The sequence below is a fragment of the Muscardinus avellanarius genome, assembly GCF_963383645.1.
Source record: "Muscardinus avellanarius genome assembly, chromosome: 4".
NCBI classification, from domain to species: Eukaryota; Metazoa; Chordata; class Mammalia; order Rodentia; family Gliridae; genus Muscardinus; species Muscardinus avellanarius.
Window position 1 is genome coordinate 95860541 of NC_137789.1, and position 22077 is coordinate 95882617.

Genomic DNA, 22077 nt, shown 5'->3' on the forward strand with positions numbered 1-22077 from the left:
CCTACTTCAAAAAACTTGCAGCCTAAAATTGAACAAGGCTCATTTTAGCAGGAAGGCTGCATGGCAGACATTCCCTGGAATGGTCACGCGACATCTCCTTCTGGGGAATAGTATTAGGCATGGGGATTTGGAGATTTTTTGAAATTGGCTTTGTTACAAAAAAAGTACTTGAGACTTATATTATTAATGGCACCAAATTATTTAAAATAATTCAAGGTTTACTCCCTGAAGCTTTAGCATTTATGTATGGGTTGCACTTAAATTTCCAAATGACCGATCTAACAAGAATTCTACAAAGACTCAGAAAATAACAAGCAGAACAGGCATTAAAGGCAACCGATCCTCCCCAGGCTTTCCCCAAGCAAATATTAACAATAAACCTAAAACAGAGCCAAGACAAATTGTTCCCAGAATCAATGAATTCTAAAAAGCCAGCATATTTAATCAGAGGTAGGTAGGCTAGGGTAGAGTGGCTACTGACCCCCAGTAACCCTACCCCTTTTGGTTGTACAATGGGGTACATGAACAGCAGCAGAATAGATGGGTACCCAGGCACAGCCTTGGGACATGGGAAAGTATGCAGTGTTCCTCTCCTTAGTAGTGCCTATTGATTAAAAAACAATGATGTAGCCGGGCGTGGTGGTGCACGCTTGTAATCCCCGCGCTTGGGAGGCGGAGACAGGAGGATCACGCAGGTTCGAAGTCAGCCGCGCTGGCTTAAGAGACCCTGTTTCCAAAAATAAAAATAGGTCTGGGAGTGTAGCCCAAAGGTAGAAGGGCTTCCAGGAACCTCAGTACCACCAAAACAAAAACAAAAACAAAAACAAAAACAATGTTGTATATTAATCAGAGGGTTTAATGCTTATTGTAGGATATTATTATGATATTACATTAGTACTTAAGAATAAACTTCTGATCTTTTCCTTGGTTGCTTGTAAGAGGAAATGTTCTCTTAAAAAAGAAACGGGCTGTCTGTCACCTTGTCTTGATGTATTAGTTCTTTGTATACTTACTGATGTATTCATTCTGGAAAAAAATTATGAGAGTAGAATGTAGCCAAAAAAGAAAGTATAAAATTGCTTTCCAAAACTGAAAGTAGGGAGAGCAAAAATAGAAAGTAAATAGAGCAGCTTCACTCTCCATTGCGTCTGTGAGCTGTTCCTCTGCCATACTTCGCCGACTCCTCACTCCACCACTAGCAGACCCCCGACTCTTGCTAGGGCTGGACCCTGGCACAAGAGGAAAACCAAAACTATTCCTACCAAATAGGCAGACTTGGCATTATAGATTCTACAATATATGAGAAGATGCTATAACTGTCATCTTTTTACTGGGCCCCTTCACTTATTTCATCTGGGGTGCCAAAACATACAAAGTTTCTCCTCTTATTGGGTCTTTGGTCTGCAAAATTAAAGAATAAAGTTGGTAGACTATAGAAGGGTAGGTATAAGGGTATGAAAATTTATTTTAAGCCAAAGGAAGATAGAAGACAACCCCCCACTCCCCATAGGGAAGAGAGGTCCCTGAAAGACAGCAACCTTTAATGTTCTCTGGAGATGAGCTTTTACCTCTTTTTGTGGTTCCCCATCTGCTCTTTTATTATTGATCAGAATTGGGTCTTGGGGACCAAATGTTTTTGCCCAGTTTCAATCCTTAATTTAAACCTCTATTCAAAGGTCAGAGAACTCTTGTAATCTCCTGGAGCCACTTGTTCTTTCCCCTTTACTCACTCTTTGGGCTGAAATTTTGTATTAATTTGCACTGCTAACCCCGTATCTATCAGTCCTTCTTATCTCTGTTCTTTATTTATTTTTATTTTTATTTTTTGAAGTACTGAGGATTCTACCTCTGAGCTATAACTCCAGCCCTATTTTTTATTCTTTATTTTGAAACAGGGTCTCACTAAGTTGTGGAGGGCCTCACTAAGTAGCTGAGGCTGGCCATGAACCTGCCATCCTCCTGTCTCAGCCTCCCAAGTACTGGGATGACAAGCGTGCGCCACCACACCCAGCTATCTCTGTTCTTTATACAGATGGCCTCTTTTAACCTCTCCTATTCCCAGGTCCTCTGTCTCAAAGCCACAAGGAGAATCGAAAGCTAAGAGCAAGTCAGTAGCACCAGGGGGAGGGCCAAAGGAGAGGCTTGGAGACATGGGTCTGCTGGTAATGAAGCTAGGCAGAGTAGACACAAGAAATCAAGTCACAGGAACCTAGAAGCAAGCAAAGATGATAGCTACAGTAATGGAATGGACAATTGCTCAGTAGGCATGGAAGTTAAGAGCTGCCTTGAGGGTGGCTGAGGTAGCATATCAAGAGCTCAGGGGTGCTAAATAGTCACTAGACAATGCACGAGGTAAACAGCAGCTAAGGAGATGGCGAGAACATGCCCCAAACAGGGTTAGGCAAAGACCTGCTAAGGGCAGTCCATCCCGCAAAAGGCAAGTGAAGGGCTCTCTGAGTCTCAGCATACAAAATAGAATGACCCCTCCAGGTAGTAGCTCTCCCGGCCACTGCCGCCATGGGTTTCTGCCTCTGCAGCCCCTCAACCTGCCCCACCCCTGCCTGGATATGCCAAGCAGCTCTTTCCCAATATATGGGCAGTGCTGTTGATGTGGAGAGAAAAGAGAAGTGGACACAGTAGGTCCTGGCTCTCAAGATATGCAATCACCGTAGGTCCTTCAGATTCCTGGGCTCTACAAAATGCAGATCCTGGTGATGCCACTTAGGGCTGCAGGGGAGATGAAGACGAGATCCTCACCGACTGAGAGTGCTCTGCAAGCTCTAAGGAGATAGATATGTATAAGTTATACTTACCATGCAGGTCTCCAGCTTTCGGGGTGGGGGTTGGGGGTCAGAGTGAGTCAACAAGGAAGAAAAATGTGCCACTTCTTGAAGGGCATTCTGGGAGACCAGGCGGGCTGCTCAGGTTACAGGGCGGGCATAAATAGGGAGAGCCTACCAAAGGAAGGCTCATTTGCTTGGAGCTCCTGGGCCCCTGGAGGAAGCCACCTGTGAGTATCTGTCTCTGCCTCTCATTTTATTTCCAATGTTCTGATATTCCTCCTGCCCATCTTGGTAGTTTATTCTTTTGGTGTGTAGAGAAGGGAGGTCTGGGTTCTGGCACAGAAGTTGTGAATGTGGAAGGTGGGGTACGGTGGGATGAGGGGGAGTTCTTTTGTCCCTCCTCCACTCACCTTTCTTGCTTAGTGGGAGGTTTGCTTTCTGACCTGGGGTCTAGCAGATGAGTGCAATAGACACCCCTCAGGCCCCAGATGCCAGTAAGTGAGAGTTTCAGGTGAAAAATGCATTTCCAACTTCCCTCTTGGCTCCTTCTCTATCCTGATTTCTTTGGAAAAAAAGACAGTGACCTAGACGTGGTGGTGCACACCTGTAATCCCAGTACTTGGGAGACTGAGATTGGAGGATCACAGGTTCTTGGCCAGCCTCAGTAACTTAGTGGGACTCTGAGCAACGTAGATCCTATTTCAAAACAAAAAATAAGAAGGGCTGGAGGTAAGAAGCTTGGAGGCAGAATGTCCCTGGGTTCAATCCCCGGTATATATATGACTGGGAGGTGTCCAGAAGTCATTTTTTCAATAAACTCTGAAAGTAGAGCATAAACTGAGCACAGCATGAGTTTTGCCCTGTGGCTGTGCTCACTACCATAACTGCCCCGGCTATGCTGCCTCATCTGAATCTCAGGTCTGAAAACCTGTGAGTCTGCCCCTGCAGGGCCCCTTCTTGCTACAGTGAATGGGTGGTGCCATGCTGAGCTCATGGGCAGAATGCCCTTTGTCTTTGTCTTTATTACTCCCCAGAATCAGGCACAGGGCCCAAGATAGTGGTGTAATTTTGAGCTTGTTGGCAGAATGCCCTTTGTCTTTTATTATTCTCCAGAATTGTGCACAGGGCCCCAGATAGTGCTGTTTTCTTGAGCTTGTGGGAAGAATGCCCTTTGTCTTTTATTACGCAGAATCAGGCACAAGGCCCCAGAATTGAGATGGCTGAAGGCCAAGGGACTGAGCCTTTGCTCTAGCTTAGGTCCAGCCCTCAGTGCCAGAGCAAGTGTAACAAAGAAGCTACTTCTAGCCTGTGGGTGCACTCAGGTGTTCCTAGAAACTCCTGGGATACCTGAGGAATTTGTGATTTCAAAATAAAAGAGGTTAGTATAAAATAAGAGACATCCACAGCCCAGAATTTCTAGAGTTGGAGAAGGAGGCACTTTTCTGGCCAGGAAACCCGTATCCTGCCACCACCCCAGGCAGCCTGGTAAACCCCTTTATCTTTGCAGAGCCCTTTGGCTTCATTTCCAGCCTCTGAGCCTCCTGCTGGCTCTTTCCACCCTCATATCTTAATAGCTTCTTTCTTTGAAAAGACAAATGTTCTTATGGTTTGAGTCTTACTGTCCCACAAAGGCCCATGTGCTAAAGGCCTAGTCCGCTGCCTTTCGGAGGCAGTGGGACTTTTAGAAGGCAGGGCCTAGCGGGAGGAAGTTAGGTCTTTGGGCCACACCCTGGAAAGCAGTCTTGGGATTTCACCCCCTTCTCTAGCTCTTTGCTTCCTGGCCACTATAAGGTGAGCAGGAAAGACTTATTTTGGACCATGGCTTCAGAGATCTTTCTGCAGCCAGACTAAGTGCCCATCTCCCTACACTGCTACTGAAATCTTGTTGCTCTGAGCCCCACAGCGGGAACAGGAGATGGGGAGAGGGACTTCTCTTACCTCCAGAAGTCAGGCCACACCCTAAGCCACATCCTAAAACTAACAGCCTGTCTTTTCTCTTTCTGTTTTTCTCCACAGGCCATGCTGCTCCTTTTTTTCCTGCTGGTTCTGCTTGCTCAGCTCCCGGGGGAACTGGGGGCAGAATTGAAGACCTACTCACAGAAATCAGTGGCCAACACTTGCACTCTGGTCATGTGTAGCTCCGCGGAGAACGGACTGCCTGGTCGTGATGGTCGGGATGGAAGAGAAGGCCCCCGGGGCGAGAAGGGGGATCCAGGTAGAGCTGGGAGCAGAGGCTTGTCCTGTGGGGAGGGATATGCTTTGGGATGATAACAACGCTGTCACTCTGCATATCCTATGATGAAAGACCTGAAGCTGGGCTCCTTCCACCCAAGGGACTGGATTTCCCCCAATGTTCATTTCATCAAATATACTGCTCCATCAGCTGGCAAGTTTCTGTTTGTCATGAGCCCCTACATGCTTCCTCCCATCACCAGCTGGCCCGAATCCTCTGCTGGGATCTCTGGATTCCCCCAATCCTAAGGATAAGTAAGTGGGTAAATTAATGACACAAGGCGGGGGCTATGATCCTGTCCTAGCAGGCAGAAATTGTTCATTTTGGTTAAATGGTGCCTGTGCAGGGTGTTAAATACTCTCTACATATGCACACACATATATGTATGTATATATGTATATATGTAATATATATACACACATATATTCAGATAGATACGCCTGGTTGATAATTATTATTATTATTATTATTGGTACTGGGGATTGAACCCAGGGGTATTCTACCTCCAAGTTACACCCTCAGCTCTTTTTATTTTTTATTTTGAAACAGGGTTTTGTTAGGTTGCTGAGAGTCTCACTACATTTCTGAGACTGTCCTTGAACCTGCAATCCTTCTGTCTCAGCCTCCCAAGTACTGAGATTATAGGTGTGTGCCACCATGCCTGACTTGCTTTTAGTACTTAAATTCCACTGTTTGAAAGGTGGGGAAGATAGTGTTTTAAGGCCTAATTGAAAGGATTTGATCCAGGCAGTGGCAAATGTTTGTAATCCTTGTACTTAGGTGCCTGAGTCAGGAGAATCACAGGTTTGGGGCCATCCTTAGAAACTTAGTAAGGAATTCACAACTTAGTGACACCCAGTTTTGAAATAAAAAAATAAAAAGAGCTGGAGGTATATCTCAGAGGAAGAATGCCCCTGAGTTCAATCTCTTACACCAAAACAAAACTAACAAACATTGCCAGGGTAGAGAGATAGAGGGAGCTCTTATTTCTTTGTACAGTCCTGTGTTTGTGTATTCACCTGAGTAGTTTATTTAATCCTCCTAAAAGCCTTACATGGTACACACTAATTTCCTTTAGCAGGTAAGAAAACTGATATAGAGAAGGTAAATATTCTGGAAGGTTGAAAGGACCTGGGCTTCTGCATCAGGCACATCTGGGCTTGACTGCTAGCCCATCTCCACAGCTGGGACTCCTGGGACAAGTCTCTTTGTGCCATGGAGTCTCAGCTTGCTTATCTGCAAAAGGGAATAATATTTGCCTCCCTCATAACAAATAAGTGAACCAAAGGTTTTATTAGCTATTTGAGTCTTAAGGATAGAGTTGCATCTTCTTGCTGTACTAATTGAGTAAATCTCACGAAGTTACCAAAGGTACTCATAGATAAGAGAATGTTTCTGAAAATAGTGCTGGGAGGACCTGGGTCTTACCGGCAAGAAGGAACAATTTAGTGAATCAGTAACATGAACAAAGGGACCACAGCACCCTGGGCCAGGGCTTTGAAGGAATCAAACAGAGTCTTTATACTTTTGGAATTTGCATTTTGTCTGGGGAGGAAGAAAATGAGTGGTACTTAAGTCAGAAGGAATAAGTAGCACCTCTAGGCTTTGTGGTGAAAGGGCAAGTGGGTGTCTGTTCCTTACTGGTAGAACGTGGCTACCAATGTGGATGGGCTGGGGCTTGGGGAGGGCTGCCCAGGGGAGAGCTCAGAAGAAAAGTGGGACTCAGTGCACCAGGCTCTCAGAGATTCTCAGCTCTCTCTAGTTCCAGAGGGGGCATGGATTGAATCCTGGGGCCTTTCATTTGGCAGCCCTTGAGCCTGACACATGGAGGGTGGCCCAGACTTCCCTTTCCAGTGTAGGTTCCTTAGGTCTTGCACCTCCCAAACCTATCTTTGAACTGGTCCTCGAATGGGGGATGGCACACAGTTGGGCTGGAATGAGGCTCTGTGCTGGTTTCTCAATTTTCCACTATAGTCACTTGACCGTTATGGGTCTGGGAATCTCTTGGGAGCTTGGAGCACCCTCAGAATCCTGACCCAATAGATCTGGGTGGGGCTGAAGTCTGCACTCATGATGGCCTCCTCTGCAGATTGCAAAGCATGTGGTCCCCAGAACTTCTGAATAGGATGGCAGGGCCCTGAGAGGAAAGACCCTTGAGCAGAGCAGAGGGTGAGCCCCAGGTGTATCATGGATAACACGTAAGAGCAGACCCTGCCTTTAAGGATAACTCCTTAATCCTCAGCACCTCCAGGATTCCTGCCTGGAAAGATTCCTTAAGAGTCTCTCCAGGGATGCTGATCTCCCTCAGAGTAAAGCCCACCTCACAGCACCCTAAAAGCCCCACATGACAGCTCTCCAGCCCTGCTTGCTTCTCTGTCTCAATGCCCCTCCTCCTCCCACACCACCCGCCCAACACACTGGCTTTCTGTGTCCCACAGCTCCTCTGTCCTTGGGCCCTGCCCTTTGCTCGTCTTGTGGCCATTCCTGTGGCTTTCTACCTCCTTCTGGCCTGTAGCACAGCCCATCTTTCTAGTGAGAAGTCCTGACCATCCTGCTTGAAACAGATAACACTCCCTCCAACACTCCCTAAGCTTTATTTGATCTCTGTGGTACTTATTATAATCGAATATACCCCATGTCATGTCATAGGTTTTAAGTTTTGTTTATCTGTTTCTGTGTAGTGGAGCTGAACATCCACAAGGAAGGGAGTTTTTATTTTGCTCACCACAATAAATATTTGGGGAATAAGTGAATGTATATAAGATGGGAAGAGAGGAGGGAGATTAGCCAAAACATTAGAGTATAAAGAACCACTTTAGGGGACTCTCGGGTGTAGACCCAGGTCTTTGAGGACCCTGGAATGCAAACAGTGCTTTGGGGGACATGAATGCTATGGTTGACCAGGTGTCTCTTCTCCATCTTTGTGCTCTCTTGGCTTCCGAGGTGTTCGCACCAAGAAGAGGTGGTCTCTAACACCCCCTTCTGGAGAGGGACTTTCTTCCCTTGGGCCCAATATGTCTACTGCCAGCCCGGCCATGCTGGAACCCAGGAGGCAAGGAGTCTGCGCTCAGGTGTCCGTTCTGGACACGGTGCACCGTTGCATGTGGGATGTGCACCTGTCCTCTAACCTCTATGCTCCCATTTCATCAATAGGAAGGACTATAACCAACAGAGGAACACAGGGCTCAGCACATTCACAATCACCTCCATTCCAACCACACTCTTGGCCTCTTCTGCCCTAGTTTACTTTTATTTTGAAGCAGTGTCCCACTAGGTTAACAAGTCTCACTATTTGTTGAAGATGTCTTCAAACCTGTGATCCTCTTGTCTCAGCATCCCAAGTACTGGGATTACAAGCATATGCCCCCATGCTCAGCTTGGCTTATTTCATTTAACCCAAGGTCCTTCAGTTCCATCTATTTCACTGCAAATGACAAGATTTCATTCTTCTTTATGGCCAAATAACATTCCATTGTGTATATATACCACATTTTCTTTACCCATTCATCTGTCGGCCACCTTGGCTGGTTCCATATCTTAGCTGTTGTGAAGTGTGTTGTGATAGATGTGGGTGTGCAGAATCCCTTTGGTGTACTGATTTCATTTCCTTGGGATATATACCCAGAAGTGGAATAGCTGGATCATATGGTGCCTCCATGTTCTTCTCTTTAATTGATAGGCTAACGTACATTTCTGCCAACTGCATATGAGTTATTTTCTTCACATTTTTGACAGCATTTATTTCCTTCCTCCCTCCCTCCCTTAGTTTCTTCCTTACTTCTTCTCTCTATAAGTTCTTTTCTCTATATATTCTCACCAGTGTTTATTCTTTCTCTCTCCCCACCCCTCTCCCTTTCCTCCTTCCCTCTTTTCCCGAATAGCCATTTTAACTGGGTTGCGATGGCATTGTAGTAGTTCTGATTTCCATTTCCCTAATGGCTAGAAATTTTTTCATATATTTGCTGGCCACCTATATTTCTTCTTTTGAGAAGTGTCTGTTCAGATCATTTGTCCATTTTTAAATTGGATTACTTTTTATTTTTTGAGTGATTTATATATTTTAGATACTAACCCTCCATCAGATTAACAGCTGACAAAGATTTTGTCCCATTCCATAGGTTGTCTCTTCTCTGTTTTGATTGCTTCCTTTGCTCTGCAGAAGCTTTTGGGTTTGATGTAGGCCCATTTGCCAAGTTTTGTTTTCATTTCCTATGCTTTTGGGCTTCTTCATGAACAGATAATAAGCAAATGAGCAAGTAACTGAATAAACAAGTTAGCATCTGGTGCCATTTGTGATTAAACATTAGTTATAAACATTGGTTCTCTGGACACACACACACACACTCACACACACACACACACACAGGATCACAGATAAATGTGGACAGACTGTCTTCTGTTGATACTGTGGCCTTGGGGCAGAGGAAGGAGCATGGCGTGGAGTCATATAGGTCTTGGCTTCAGTCCACCTTGAACTCTGGAAAGACATTTCCATTGAATGGGAATGCTAACATCTATTTCCTAGATCACCACTGGACCACAGTGTGTGACCATGGAATGTCCATGACTTACAGAACCTGAAGGATGCCAGGAGCTTGACCTGTTGGCAGCTGGCTCCTCCTGAGCTTGGGCCAACATGATGTCCATTTATTTTGCTGCTACAGGTTTGCCTGGAGCTGCAGGAAAAGCAGGGCTTCCGGGACCAGTCGGCCCAGTGGGACCCAAAGGGGACAATGGCTCTGCTGGAGAACCTGGACCAAAAGGAGACTCGGGATCTACTGGTAAGTAGCTGAGCATGGAATCCAGGTGTCTCTGGGTGGTGACCCTGCCAGGAGGATATACCTGTAGGCATGCACAGAGCCCACCCCAGGAAGAAGCTGTTCTGAAGGTGACAGTCGGCTCTTCTGTGATGAACTGGGCCCCTTGTGGGTGCCTCCCTCGCCTCTGCTATTACTCCCGCTCCTCTGCTCCCACTGCCAAGAGGACTTAACGTCACTGGCAGGACTGGTCCTTTTCTCCAGGCCCTCCCGGACTTCCAGGTGTGCCTGGTCCAGCTGGAAAAGAAGGGCTCTCCGGGAAGCCGGGGAACATAGGACCTCAAGGCAAACCAGGCCCCAAAGGAGAGGCTGGGCCCAAAGGTAGGTGGATGGGATGTGGCTGGTCTGGGAGGGAGCAGGAAGGAGGGACAGTGGCAAGCCATGGTGTGACCTGAGGCATGCTCAGAGAGCCCAGGTCATCAACACCGTGAGGGTCTTGCTGTGTACCCCATGTCCTCCACATTAACAGTAGCTCCCTTCTAACCCTTCACAGAGGAGCCCTAGGCAGCAAGTAGCTGTCTCCCCTGTTCTCTCTGACCCAGAGTTGTGGGTATAAAGCTTTACTATGGAGGACATGATACATGCTGAATGTACTTGTTCCTTCCCCAGGAGAAGTAGGTGCCCCCGGTGCACAGGGCTCTGCAGGGACAAGAGGCCCCGCAGGCCCTAAAGGAGAGAGAGGTGCCCCTGGTGAGCATGGAGCCCCTGGCAGTGCTGGGGCAGCAGGTGAGTAACGGGAAGACCTGGGGCTGGATGTAGATCTATTGTACCCACTGGAAGCTGCTGACGCCTGCCCCTCCACCAGCGCAGCTCATGAAGTCACAGGTGCATGCTGGGCCCGGGAGAGAGTCTGTGTCCACGGGCTGTGTGTTTGGGGCTTGAGGAACTGTCCATGGATGGGGAGAGTGTGGTGCTGAGTCATGGGGATAGTCTATATCCAGGGAAGGTTAGTTGCTCCTGACAGGGACAGTTGTATACAGAGGAGGCTGGTTGCTGGGTGATGGGAACAGTGGTATACAGAAAGGGCTCATGGTTAGGTTCTGGAAATCATCTGTATGAGAGGAGGGTTTACTGATGGGAAATAAAGGCGGCTTATGTACACAGAAGGTAAAAATACTGGGAAATAGGTACAGAGCTCACCCGGCCCCTCTGGTTCTAGGGCCTGCTGGAGCTGTGGGTCTGCAGGGAACTCCAGGTGCCAGGGGACCCCCAGGACTAAAGGGGGACAGAGGTGCTCCCGGAGAAAAAGGAGCCAAGGGCGAAAGCGGACTTGCAGGTAAGGCGGCAGCTCCGGGCTCCAGGCACCCCCACCAGGGTGTGGTAGGAGAGTGGAACCTCTTGGGCTCCAGATGGCTCCTCCTCGGGGATGACAGCGCTATTAGTTACAGGTGGTGGGTGGGTCCAGGTGCTTGGATCTTACCTGTCTAGTGTATGTGAGAAGCAAACTCGAGCAGTTTCTACATCTGACCACAGGGAAAATGACAGCTGCCATTCCAATCCTAGACTGGCATTGAGCTTCAAGTAATCCAATGGGCTGGGCATAGTGGTGCATGCTGAGACAGGATGATCACAGGTTCAAGGACAGTCTCAGAAATTAGTGAGACTCTCATCAACCCAGAGCGACCCTGTTTCAAAATAAAAGTAAAAATAGGCCTGGGTGTTTAGCTTAGAGGTAGAATATCCCTGGGTTCAATCCCTAGTGTCACAAAACAAAACAAAACACCACCATCACCACCACCACAATAACAACAACAACAAAACTCCCAAACAATCCAATGGATGAGAAATGCATGAGGAATGTATTCCTACTCTCCCCACCAAAATGGAGATACTATTATATTCTTAGAATTTGAAATCAGACTATCAAGGGTTCGGCTCCAGGACTTGCTCTGGGACCAGATTTTTTTTTTTAAATAGCAGAACCATAAAAAAACACTGGGAAGCTGACCATGGTGGCACACACCTGTGATCCCAGTACTTGGGAAGCTGAGGCAGGAGAATCGCAGGTTCAAGCCTAGCTTCTGCAATTTAGTGAGATTCTGTTTCAAAAAAAAAAAAAATAGGGCTGGGTATGTAACTTGGATGTAGAATGCCCCTGAGTTCAATCCCCAGTATCAAACAAAAAAGAAAGAAAGAAAGAGAGAGAGAGAGAAAGAAAGAAAGAAAGAAAGAAAGAAAGAAAGAAAGAAAAGAGAAAGAAAAGAGACGAGACCCCTGTACAGCAGAGGCTGCTGTGTTAGCAGAGGGGCTTACTAGGGGTCAGCCCAGCTCCTCACTGCCATCCACAGTGTGTACCTGCCCTGAGCACCTGTCCCCTGAGGTGCAGGCTCTGAGCTGGCTAATTTAGGCTATGCTAGACGAGTCTTCATGTGGCTATTTTCCTCCTCTGCAGAAACTTCTGCCCTAAGGCAGCAGGTGGAGGCCTTACAGGGCCAGCTGCAGCAGCTCCAAACCTCCTTCTCTCGTTACCAGAAAGGTGAGTTCCTGGACTTGAACCTCAGCCTGGTACCAACACTGGGCTCCAGACTGGTTTGGGGCATTGGTTTGGTGCTGAGCTGGGGCAGATCTTTGGATGGGCTTGAGGCCCAGCCTCACCCTGGGTTTGGGATGGGAATAAGCAGGGAATGTCTAGGGCTGGACCTGGGACTGAAGCAGGGAGTGGGGTAAAGATGGAGCTGGAGCAGGGAAGCCACGTGCTCAAGGAGCTGGAAGGAGGACATGTGGGAGGGCAGGGCCCGTACGACCAGTTCACCAGGCTGGCAGATGTGCCACTAAAGCCATCACACTTCTAAGCACCCTGCAACCTTAGTGCCACAAGTGCCCCACGGACACAGATGTCCTGACCCCAGTGTAGTTCAGCAGACTTCCCTCCTGTCTGCCCTGTGCTTGTTCCTGTGATGGACAAGAGGATCAACATGGGCTGCACTGATTACCTCTGTGGGGCCAGGTGTGGGAGTGCCCAGCGATGTTGCTTCACAGTTCAAGGCACTATAGCATCCAGGTCCCGAGGGCTGGGATTTGGCTCTGGGGGCACAAGGCAGGTGGGGGCCTGACCCTGGTGTAGGGCCACTGAGTATCTCCTATACATACGACTAAGTCAAGCAGGGGTCAGGCTGCCTCTGGGCTCCAGCCGGTGCTGGGCTCTGCCTGCGGCTCCTGATGTGTGTAGAGTAGAATCTGCCCTAACCATGGAACCCGGGAGTGCCAGACACCTCTCGGAGCACACACCCGAGTGTTCTGTGCCGTTTGGAATCCCTAACCTCAGCTGTCCTTACTCCTTCTCTGTCCTCTGTGATATCAGTTTTGATTCTACATCCTTTAGGCAAATCTCATTGAGTCAGAAAAAGAAGTTTTTTGAACAAGTAGAGTGTAAAGAGGTTTGTTGGGGTAAGACATGGAATTGGCCCCTAAGTACCCAAGCTCAGAGATGAGAGTTTTAAATATTTGCATATTTCCTTTCCTCCACAAACACAAAGGTACACAGTCCCTTACAGGCACAATGATCCAAGCATAAAAGGGAATATGTGTGTATGCACCTGCCGTGTATGTGTGTACTTAAATATCACCATCCATTCCACATCGTCAAATACCAGAGCTCACCGCACACTGGGCACATGCAGATGCGTACACATCCAGATGGACTGGACACACTCCCAAGTGCCTGTGGATGAATGTGTGGGCATATTTATGTAGTGTGTGTGCACCCCTCAGGGAACATGGGACATACACCCAATAATGGAACATGAATCTTTCACTGATCTTGTTCAGGGCTGCTCTGGGTACCATCCAGAGCCCATGGACAATATTCCCTGTGAGCCCTTGTGAAAAGTGCTCAGAGGAGGATAGTGAGCCAGGGTGCAGCCTGGACTCTGACCAGCCCATGGGTGCAGGAGCGCAGTCCTCTCTGGAGCCCTAAGGACTCAGTGTCCTTTGCAGAAGCCACAGGGATGGGGATAGACGGTAATAAAAAGAGATATGCGGCCTACTATGTAGATGATGCTTTTATGAAAGCATGTTAGAGATGAGGAATTAGAGACCCTGGAAGGAGAAGAGACTTCACCTTGCCCACTCAGTCATTTCCAGGGTGGGTCTTGATCTCTGGTCTAATTCCTAGCCGGGGCTCTCTCCAGCACTAGCCGCCCCTCCCACCCTCCCACACATGTGTGCTTCTCAGATGCCCTCTCCCTTCTCTTAGCACTCTAGGACAGGCTGACTGGCTGGGGCATCACCTGCTTGGGCGCCAAGAGGTTAGCCTGGGACCTGACCCAGGGCACATTACAATGGCCAAGTCTCCCACCCTATCCTCTCCTGTTCCCTCACTCCATCACACAATACAGACAACCTATTTTAATTACAACAGAGGCGAAGGTGGGCTTGCTGTGTTTTCTGTGCTCTCAGAAATGGGTTCACACTACAGTTATCATATGCTTGGGAAAAGTTGTTTCATTCTACATAGCAATTGAAAAACCAATCCTGGTGTACAACATGGGCAGAAACCGAGCAGTTTTGAGCTTTGGTATCAGACCACATGAAGTTTCATCGCAAACACACAAGTGCGACTGCATGCCTTGGGCCTCTCAGTTCTCTGAGCTCCAATGCTCTCATCCATGAATGGTCCCCATGATACCAGCCATGGGATGCATCATGGTGTTGGGGCTGTTCTGGATCTGAGTGTCTCGCTTACACCCCCACTGTACCCTGGTGCCCTACATAGGAAGGTCCAGGAGGCTCAGAACCTCAACCTGACGCCCCTTTTCTTCCAGTTAATTTTTTCCCCAATGTCCGAACTGTTGGGGAGAAGATCTTCAAGACAGCAGGCTTTGAGAAACCTTTCGAGGGTGCACAGGAGGTGTGTGCCCAGGCAGGTGGACAGCTGCCTTCTCCACGCTCTGAAGAGGAGAACGATGCCTTGCAGCAGCTGGTCACAGACCAGAACAAGCCTGCTTTTCTGAGCATGACAGACATCAAGACAGAGGGCACATTTGTCTACCCCAACGGGGATCCCCTGGTCTATTCCAACTGGGCCCCGGGGGAGCCCAACGACAGTGGTGGAAGAGAGGACTGTGTGGAGATCTTCACCAACGGCAAGTGGAATGACAAGGCTTGTGGAGAGCAGCGCCTGGTGGTATGCGAGTTCTGAGTCACCTGGGGGCAGGAGGAGGTGCTTGGCCCGGAAGCCACAGTAACTCATGGCCCAGGCCTGTGTGCTGCTAACCTCCAAATAAAACGCTGACCACCTCTGCCAGCCCAGAAGGGGCCATCCTGCTTTCCCAGTGGCAAGGGTAGAAATCGGTCTGCAATGACCTCCCTGGTGCAAAAGCCAATGGCTGCATCCCTGACTTCTTCCTTCCTAAACTGTCAGCTGCATGGGATCCAGTGAGACCCTCCCTCCTCTTCCAAATCTTCTTCCTCTGGGCTTCTAGGGTACTCGCTGGCTTGCCATTCCCCTTCTCCTTATCCTTCAGGATGCTCCTCATTCTCCCTGCCCCCTTTTTCGTGGTTCTAGGGATTGAGCCCGGGGGCATTCTACCTCTGAGCTACAACCTCAGACCAATTTTATTTTTATTTCTTGCATTACTAGGAATAGAACCCAGGGGCATTCCACCTCTGAGCTACACCCCCAGCCCTATTTTTAATTCTTATTTTGAAACAGGGTCTCAGTAAGTTGCAGAGGGCCTAAGTAGCTGAGGCTGGCTGTGAGCACGTGATCCTCCTGCCTCGGCCTCCCAGGTACTGAGATGACAAGTGTTCATGGCCACCCCTGGCTCAGACTGATTTTATATTGCGTTTCGAAACAGGGCCTTGATAGGCTCTGAGCGTCTTGCTGTGTTGCCGAGGCTGTCCCTTGAGCCTGTGATCCTCCTGTCTCAGCCTCTTAAGTACTGGGATCACAGCATGTGCCCCAAATCTAGCTTCTGCCTGCTTCTTTTCTCATCCCCATTGCTCTCCTGGGCCACTTAATGGTGGCATCCCTGAGCCTCAGCTCTCCCTTCTCTTCTCTTCTTACTCTCACTCCAGAGCCAGCACTCTTGGTCCTTGTCTTCAAATTCTGTCTAAAGGCTTATGGCACCCACACGTATACCCCTGTCCAGGCCCTTTCCCCAAACCCCACCTCCTGTAGCCATTGCAGGCTGGAGCCGCATGGCTGGAGGCCCCTCCTGCAGCTACTCTGGCTTCAAAGACTAAATCTTGGAATCTACACAGCCATCATGGTAACCTGGCCCAGAATGTCTGCCTCCGCACCAGCCCGCATGGCGCTGCACCCAAGACTCCTCACCCCCATGCTGCCCACCGACTCTCGCCAGCCCTGGCAATTGGGCTGTGCTGTGGCTCATGGGAAGGGTGCCAGCTTCAGGATCCTATACCATCTGAAATCTCAGGGAACTTTGGAGTAGAAGCTGTCTGGCTATGTTCAGCCATCCCAACCCTTCTCCTGCCTGGCAGCTCCAGAAATCTTCTTTCCCCGCTCTGCCTCAAAGATAATCTAGTTAAATGATCTTTGTTTTCCATATATGGAAACCAAGGCACGGAGAGCAGAGAGGCTTATTCAGGAAACAGAGGGGTTGGACTAGGTCAATAGCAAGGTCTTTCTGACCCCAGAGCTTGTATTTTTGGTCTCTAAATATATGGGTAAAATACTCCCACGTATTTAGTAATTTTTTTTTTTTTTTTTTTTTTGCGGGTCTGGGGATGGAACCCAGGGGCATTCGATCTCCGAGCTACACCCCCGCCTTATTTTTTTATTCTTTATTTTGAAACAGGGTCTTACTAAGTTGTGGAGGGCCTCACTAAGTAGCTGAGGCTGTCTGCGAACCACGATCCTTCTGTCTCAGCCTTCGAATGCTGGGATTATAAGCATGTGTCACCAGGCCCAGCTTAGTGGATTTTTGTTGACACATTTTGGAAACATTTAAGTGACACCTGTGTTCAAGAAATGGCACCTGAATGAACCACAGTCTACAAAAGGGACTAATAAATACCTCTTCCCACACAGGAAAACAGTCCTGTCTCCTTTGACCTTTCTGTATGGTGTCCCCAAACCCCATCTCTCTCCCAGAAGTCCTATAACCACACCTCATATATAGGATAGCGTGTCCAAAATCAAAAGGTATAGACAATACACAGCCCAAGTTTTCTGCTAAGATCTTTCTCCTGCTACTGAAAAAAATTCTCTCGTCCCTTCTTGGTTTTTGTAGGATTCATTCCTACAAGAGGTAAAATTCCTGGCCCCTTCTGAAATACAAGTCAGTTATACAATAATGAGCAAATGATTGGGCACATTTGTGGCAGGAGCTTCGAAAGGCTCTTTTTATTGCAAGTAAGAAGAAACCACTAGATCTAGTTTAAGCCAAAGAGAAGTGTTTAGACTTTACAGGAGCCCCAAATAAAAACTCCATGAAATTAAAAGTAACTCAAAAAGCAATTTATTTATTTATTTATTTATTTATTTATTTATTTATTTATTGTGGTCCTGAGGATTGAACCCAGTGGCTTTCTACCTCTGAGCTACACCCCTAGCCCTATTTTTTATTCCTTATTTTGTAGTATGCAGGTTTGGTGAGAAATGAGGCTCAAGAGTCCAAGGGAAAGTGCCAATTGAAGCCTTTATTAGCTGGCCAGCGGCGGTAGTCTCAGTCTAGAAATATGAGTAGAGGGGTGCGCCATCTGCCAGAGAGAGGGGCTTAAAAAGGGAAGGAAGAAGAGAGAAAAAAAAACAGGAAAAAAATAGGCAGGTGGTCTTGAGATGAGCCAGAGCAAGCAAGCCATCTTACAGAAGTCAAACTGGCAGTTATCGAAATCTTACTTGTCAAGAGCTTAATGTCCCAGCACAAGTTACTTTGTGTGGTGGATGATGAGGTTGGAGCCGCACGTGAACCTCTTCCCACACTTGTTGCACTCCTAGTTCTTCTCTGTGATGTGGACCTTCTGGTACCAAGCAAGCTGTGAGCTGTAACTGAAGGCCTTCTCACACTCACTGCACTTAAAGGATTTTTTTTCTGCGCCAGGCGTGGTGGCGCACGCTTGTAATCCTCGCGCTCAGGAGGCGGAGACAGGAGGATCGCGCAGGTTCAAAGCCAGCCGCGCTGGCTTAGGAGACCCTGTTTCCAAAAATAAAAAAAAGTATAAAATAGGTCTGGGAGTGTAGCCCAGAGGCAGAAGGGCTTCCAGGAACCCCAGTACTACAAAAAAAAAAAAAGAATTTTTTTCTAAGGAGTGGATAATTTTGATGTACAGTCAGATTTGAAGGCTTTCCCACACTTTGCACAAACATAAAGTTTCTATTTTTAGTTTTAGACAACAGTTAATTAAACAACATAAGAGTATAGTAATGTGAAGCATACTGGCCAAGAAAATTAAATTTTTACCCCACCAAGAGGTTAACCAATCACTTTCACCAAGGTAATTCGGATGAACTGGAAGTGGATACTAGTGCACAAATATAAACTTATCCTGATCCAGTGTTCTCAGTTTTCTTTCCTAATAATACTTTTAAATCTTTAAAGGCCCATTAGGAGTAATGTTTACAGGGCTTGTCTGCATCTGAAGGCTTATTCCTGAATTTAGGACCTTATTTTTGCCAAGTTTCCAAAAGGGACAGGTTTAATTTTAGAAATATGTATCCAGGAATTGTGTCCCTCTAGTTAAGAAGCTACAGAAATGCTAGGAACTTGGAAAGAACTCTCCTACTTTGGGAGAAGCTGATCCAGGGGAGAATCCCATTTAAGTTTTTAGTAAAACCAATCACTTGGTTGTACTTTTGCCACATAAGTTAATGGGTAGTAAGTTAACCAGGCCCTCAGAGTCTTTAAAGGAGGTAGTCTCTCTTTTTATTATTATTATTATTATTATTATTATTATTATCTCCTGAAGGTTCACTACTGCATAGCCTGATTTCTGAGTTTACTTTCTCATGAAGCTGCTCTTATCAGCAAGCCATTTTACATCAGGGTTTGAGTAAGAGGCTGATCATAAGGATCAGGCCTGCTAGCATACAAGAATGGACTAAATTACCTTTTTACAGGTTTAAGACCTTATAAATTTATTTGGCCATGGGGGGCTGTCAAACCCAGTTACAACATAGGTCTCTTTAGAAAAGAACTCTAGGAGAGACAATGTGAGCAGAGAACTAAGCCTGTATCTAAAAAAATCAATACTTTGTTTGTCACCTCAAGAGTCACCCAAGCCTCTTTATTGTAATATCCAGCGGGTTAGAGGGCTGATCAGAGGGGCCTTGTCAAGCCATGGGCATCTTCAGTCTTTGAGGGCAGCCATGATGGGAGCAGACAACCTCACTTCCCTTCAGAGGTGAGGACAACATGCTTTCCAATGTTTCCTCTTTGCAGAGGTGACACAGCCCAGATGCAAATGAACTCTATTCAGGGCAGTCCTTGACACAATGCCCAGGTGCTTTGCAGTAATGGCAGGTGCCAGGCCTCTAGCTCCTTTCCCTTTCTCTAGAAGAAGCCTTTGGTATCTCTGAAAGGGCAGGGACTTATTCCCCAATGCCAGGGCTATTAAATGGGCTTATCTCTGTGTCTGCATTTGTCTCCTCTGGTGCTTAATTTTGTCTACCTCATCCCTGTTGTTGAGAAACCCCAAAAGCCAAACTTAAGAGCTGATTAATGGGAGTCTAAGTCCCAGAGACACACAGGATATGCATTTCATTTTTGCTAGACCAAACATAATAGTCAGGCTTTGAAATCCATTGATATATCCATCAGGGTTTTTTGAAAATTGACCCATTTTTTTCCACTGGCCTAGATGTGGTAGTCCATTGACTCATTTTTACAATGGACTACACTGGTAACTATAACTATAGCAAGCTAATAGTACTGACCAAAATCATATAGCTATAGATTTTTATAATTTTAGAGAATAGCAGTAATAATAAAAAAGTTGTTTCCTGACAGATGATTTTTTTTATACAATAATAAGACATTTACTTAGTCAGGACAAACAGATGTAAGCCAGGTCTTAATGCTGAATTGTTGAATCAAAATGAAAAAAAAAATCTTATTGGTCAGCTTGCATACAAATATAAAACCCATACATATTTAACTAATAAACTCTTTTGACATATTTAGATAAATCTAAATACAGAACACATTTAGTTTTTAGATATAGATACATCTATGTTCATAGGTATATATTTTAGATGCAATTTGCTTTTTAAAATTTACCTAATTTATTCTTTTTTTGTGGTACTGGGGGTGGAACCCAGGGCTCTTCTACTTTCGGGCTATACTCTCAGACCTTTTTTATACTTTATTTGAAAACAGGGTCTCACTAAGTTGCTGAGAGCCTCACTAAGTAGCTGAGGCTGGCTTCAAACCTGTGCGATACTCCTGTCTCAGCCTCCCAAGTGCTGGGATTACAAGCGTGCGCCACCACACCCGGCTAATTTAGTCATTTTAATAGCCAGTCAGTAGCTTAAAGCATCATTTTAACAAAATACATCCTCAAAATGAACATTACAATTTAAACATCTACAGGAAGACAATAAAATAGTAATTGCCTTAGCCCGAGGGTAACAAAATATGTTAATTTTAGTGACATTTTTCTGTTTTGATTTTACCAACAAACTTAAACCTTTTAAAAACTTAAGCCACATGAACTAAGATGTAAAAAGAATAAGTTTTTATACATAGGCAAAACAACAAAATCCCTTTTCTGCCTCTAAGCTGTCAGCCAAGAGCTGCAGTCAATATTGACCTTGGTCAGCTAAAAGTTGTCTGTTAGCCCAGCTGAACACCAAATGTTAAAACACAAGCACTTGCACTTAGAAACAGTATTATGTAGATTTTTACAATAGTTTAGGCTAAAGTTAAAAGATAAAAAGCAAGCTGTATTAACCAAATATTAATTACCAATTATACTAAAGAGTTATAGCCCAAAGCCTCCATACTTGAAAGGACTATACCCTGTATTTTTTTTATCATTATAAGTCAAGCTTTCGACACAATAAGCAACTTTTAGCAGATAGAGATAGAAAAAGGTTAAAAACTAACCAAGGACACAGGTGGACCGTGCATGCCCCAAACTTCAAAGCAGGAATGTGCCATGTAACTCCTGGCCTTGCCAAGCAAGTTACATGTCTTTATTATTAACCCAATACAAGAGGCAAAAAATAATTGGCAGACTTGCAGCTGTATTTGGGAAAAGAAAAACTATTTGCTAAGCAGGATGGGAAAAGGGAGATAACTAGCTAAGAACAAGAACCCACGTCACCATCTTAGAGTGTTACAAAAGCCCTCATTTTTTAGTAATTTGAATTTATAACTTCATACATGTAAGAACATGCAAGAAAATAATCTAAGAGGCGTGAACAATTTCATCTAATTTGTAAAGCTTATTTTTGTAACTTTAAGGACATTTCCCAGCTAAAGCAAAATTAAATGTTAATAAGAGATTAAAACAAAGTACATGTTAAGCACGTTTTTTTAAGTAGGTGACACTGTTCATAAGTGCCCCCCTAATAACCATGAGGTCAACTGACAATACCTAGAAAATGAGACCAAAAATAATTTAGAGCTTATATTTATAACAAAAGGCTTAAGGAGTCTACAGATTAGCCACTAAAATGTGCCTGGTCCAAATATGTGCTATTTAGCCAGTGCTTTTAAGCACTTCCTTTAAGGGAAATGGAGTTGGCCAGGAGGAGTTGCTCTTACACAAGCCAAGTTAGCATTCAGCCTCCGAAGCCCAGACAATCCTCAAAGCACTAGGGTGACCAGCCCCTGTGTGTGCTTGTCTGTCAGAATCTTTCCGTTCATTTCCCCATCCAACCCTGGGGTGGGAGTGTGTAAAAATTAAACATATGCGTACCGGACAACATGACAGATACTCTGACATACTACAGGACAAGTCTCCCCAGACTAGTCGACTCACCAGATAAATCCCTCTGGAGGGTACCAGACCTTCTGGACTGGTGAGGGAGGCAGGATGCCCAATGCTCTTCTGCTTCAGAGCTAGAAGAAACCTCCCAGCAGCCGCCCCCAAAAGGGAGTTATTTCAGCTCTCCTCCTCTAAATAATCATCCAAGATCTGAGTGGGGTCATCTCGCTGGGCTTTCTGAACAAAGGAAAGACTAAGAGGTTACACAGCTTTAACCCAGATTATTACAAAACCTGACATGCGGCCAGAACAAGTGGATCTGGGTGGCATTGGAGAGCGAGGCTGAGGAATGTGTTTTCAGGAGTTCCCCTCTACCCCCTCAGCCAGCCCACATGCACAAAGCAAAACA

General features: G+C 46.3%; 1 protein-coding gene across 1 annotated transcript; it reads left to right on the plus strand.

Annotated features, from left to right (window-relative positions):
* Positions 1-4802: 4802 nt before the first annotated feature.
* Positions 4803-14973, plus strand: SFTPD (surfactant protein D; the record flags this gene model as incomplete). Its single annotated transcript, XM_080693580.1, has 7 exons — positions 4803-4998; positions 9681-9797; positions 10038-10154; positions 10443-10559; positions 10993-11109; positions 12226-12309; positions 14597-14973. 7 exons carry the CDS (start codon positions 4803-4805, stop codon positions 14971-14973), a joined length of 1125 nt encoding a protein of 374 aa, XP_080549706.1.
* Positions 14974-22077: the final 7104 nt, after the last annotated feature.